Below are 3,578 nucleotides of genomic sequence, written 5' to 3'. Positions count from 1 at the left end.
GTGACACGCGCAACGAAAATCTTTTTATTAGGATACTCTATTTACGATAGAATTTAATAGTCATAATCGCGTTCGACTTCGATGTAAGGTGTCAAAAGCGAAACGTCGTTCTCCGTGGTCAGATCGCTTTTCTTATTTCGCACACTAGCGGAAATTTACTGAAGTGAAAAAGGGAAAGTAGTGAAAAAGAATCAGCTCGGTCGAAAAGAATTGAACACGAACCTATATGAACAATTGAGAATTTTGCTTTACCGACAACCGATATTCTATTATAGATAGATATATTACCGATTATTATTCGAAGAAACGAATGAACAGACGCTCTCGTTGATGCCACCAGGTCATTGTCGTCGTATCGACATTTATTACCATTGTATATCGGTGTACCGATTGATCGATGTTTTTTACTTTTATCATCGTCGTTGTGATTCTTCTCATGTTCCCCAATCCAATCATCCCTCGCCGTTTTTTCATGCGAACACACCTTCCTTTTCTTTTTCTTTTTTTTTTTTTTATAGTGGACGAACTCGATCGACGAGTTGGAATTTTCTTTTTTGATTGTCACGCGAGGACACTTTTCTAGGTTTTCTTTATTTTTATTATTTTTATTATTATTATTAATATTATAATTATTATTACTGATATTAATGTTATTATCATAATTATTATTAATACTATCATGAGTTTTTTGTACTGCTCGGCGAGATACGCACAGAAAGCAATTTGCAGCGTATCCTATTGGAAATGGAAACGAGTCAAAGTGCGAGGGCGCGCATGCGCGTTTTCATATCATCTTACACCGAGTGTACTGTCCGTTACGTCGCAGTTTGGAAAGAAAAAAGATGAAAAGATGTCACCCTGTCCCTCCCCTCAAGATTGAAAGATGATTCTATGTGCGATAAGAGTTCTCTGTAACTGTAAAGCTGTCGATTACGAATTTATACATATGTAATATAATTCGTGTAGCCGCGTGCTGTCCTACACAATAAAAAGCCTGTAATATCTATGAAATTAATATCTTTATGAAATTGTCTCTCTGCAATCATTATCGTCTTTCCTTATTCCTGAGGAATACTACTTACCTACCTTTTTAATTACTTTAAAGAGTAAAATAGAGATAAAAATAATAGGTCGAAGAAGTTGATCGAAGTAATGGATATTAAAAAGTTTGAAATAATTTTTTATTGGGAAAATTTGATTAGGTTAGCTAGTCGATTTAACATTCTCTGCCATTCAAGATCTTGTAGCATTTTTATAATGTACATTTTAAATGAAAGATCAAAGATACAAAGAAAATAAACTTTTATTTAAAACATAAAAGTTCAGAAATGTATGTACATACACTAAAAATAAAACTACCTATTAAAACAGTGTACGGAACAAGTACAAACAAAATCAACAAAAACAGTGTATAACTTGTACAAAATATATGAATTGTACGTTCTTCCAAAATTATCCCTGTGATGAAATAAGCTCTATCACAGGAATATGGTGTTCGTTTAATTTTCGTCTTCACCCTCGCCAGCGTCTGTCGAATCCATACCAACTTCTTCATAATCTTTTTCCAAGGCAGCCAGATCTTCTCTCGCTTCATTAAATTCGCTTTCATCCATACTTTCAGTGATGTACCTAGATTTTAGAACCAAAATATTTTAATATTCAAAAAAGATATTCAGAACTTAAAGTATAACTAATTTTTTTAATCATGTCCCGGCCAAAGATAACTAACCAATGAACAAAAGCACGTTTTCCAAACATCAGATCAAATTTCCTGTTTAGTCTCGTCCACGCTTCAGCGATTGCAGTAGTGTTCGCAAGCATTGCCATTGCTCGTTGTACTTTAGCAAGATCGCCTCCAGGTACTACAGTTGGTGGTTGGTAATTAATACCTACCTAAAAATCAAATTAGTTTCAATCGTGAATTATTTCTTGAAACTTTCTCGAAAACCTCGCACGCAAAAGATATACTCTTTAAAATAATTAAAAAATTTTCTTTACCTTAAATCCAGTGGGACACCAATCGACGAACTGTATCGCCCTCTTCGTTTTAATAGTCGCAATAGATGCATTAACATCTTTAGGTACCACGTCCCCTCTGTATAACAAACAGCATGCCATATATTTTCCTCTTTGCGGGTTACATTTCACCATTTGCATTGCAGGTTCAAAACAAGACGATGTCAGCTCCATCACAGTCAGTTGCTCGTGATAGGCTTTCTCGATCGATACAATCGGTGCATAAGTAGCCAATGGAAAATGAATCCTTGGATATGGAACCAAATTCGTTTGAAATTCCGTTAAATCCACATTTAACGCTCCATCGAATCTTAAAGAAGCAGTGATGGACGACACTATCTGCCCGATTAACCTGTTCAAATTCGTATAAGTGGGCCGTTCTATGTCTAAGTTTCTCCTACAAATATCGTAGATCGCCTCGTTATCTACGAGGAACGCGCAGTCTGAATGTTCTAGTGTCGTATGCGTAGTTAAGATGGCGTTGTAAGGTTCTACCACCGCGGTAGAAATTTGCGGAGAAGGATAAATAGCAAATTCTAGCTTGGCTTTTTTGCCATAGTCCATAGAGAGACGTTCCATTAGTAGGCTAGTGAATCCTGAACCAGTACCACCGCCGAACGCATGGAAGATAAGGAAACCTTGAAGACCGGTACACATATCGGCAATCTTGCGAATCCTGTCAAGAACTAGGTCAATTATTTCTTTGCCTAGAGTGTAGTGACCTCGAGCGTAATTATTTGCCGCGTCTTCTTTGCCGGAAATTAATTGTTCAGGGTGGAATAGTTGATGATAGGTTCCTGTTCGAACTTCGTCTAAAATAAACAGTGATTGTGTGTATATTAACTTGATATTCTTGTTATTTTCTTCATTTAACTTTGAATGCAGTTTGTGTATTATCTGTAGGTAAATTTGTAGGTATTCATGTAGGTAAATTAAGTGTACCTATAACTGTGGGTTCAAGGTCCAGAAATACGGCTCGGGGAACATATTTTCCACCGCCAGTTTCACTGAAGAAAGTTTGAAAGCCGTCATCGTTAGTGCAGCTTTGTGCTGGAAGCATACCATCAGGTTGTATGCCATGTTCCAGACAATATAATTCCCAGCAAGCGTTCCCCATTTGGACACCGCCTTGGCCGATATGAACTGACAGTACTTCACGCTTCGTAATTAAATACGTTTTATTAAAATTAATTTTATTTAATATTAATTGTATTTATTTTGAGTTATTGATCGTTTCTAATGAAATATAATAAAAATATAATATATGTGTACAATATTATTAATATTTCGTAATAATTTGTAATTAACTTAATTACAAATTAGTACTGTATATTGGTAATAAATAAAATAATTTACGATTTACAGAATAGAGAATGCAAATTTTTAACAAAAGAATTAAAAAATCTTATACGTTTATTTTAGTAATTATTGTCAGTGTAGGTATAGTCATATCCGGATAATAAAATAGGAGAAGTAATTACCATTTTGACGAATTTTTATTATCGATGGAAGGAAAGGTGAGAGGAATGTCAGCAGGATGAACGTCCAAATTCAACTGAACA

General features: G+C 35.0%; 1 protein-coding gene across 1 annotated transcript; it reads right to left on the bottom strand.

Moving 5' to 3' along the window:
• Nucleotides 1-653: 653 nt before the first annotated feature.
• Nucleotides 654-3,172, bottom strand: LOC108545709 (tubulin alpha-1 chain). The gene is made up of 5 exons (XM_017897458.1): nt 2,959-3,172; nt 1,999-2,828; nt 1,730-1,893; nt 1,517-1,629; nt 654-869 (listed from the first exon to the last, which is right to left on the bottom strand). Exons 1-5 carry the CDS (start codon nt 3,131-3,133, stop codon nt 790-792), a joined length of 1,362 nt encoding a protein of 453 aa, XP_017752947.1. The 5' UTR covers nt 3,134-3,172; the 3' UTR covers nt 654-789.
• Between the last annotated feature and the right edge of the window lie 406 nt (nt 3,173-3,578).

Source organism: Eufriesea mexicana, unplaced genomic scaffold (genome assembly GCF_001483705.2).
Source record: "Eufriesea mexicana isolate 0111107269 unplaced genomic scaffold, ASM148370v2 scaffold500, whole genome shotgun sequence".
Lineage (NCBI taxonomy): Eukaryota > Metazoa > Arthropoda > Insecta > Hymenoptera > Apidae > Eufriesea > Eufriesea mexicana.
Note: the sequence above shows the minus strand (reverse complement) of the source record. Positions and strands in the feature narration are given on the sequence as shown.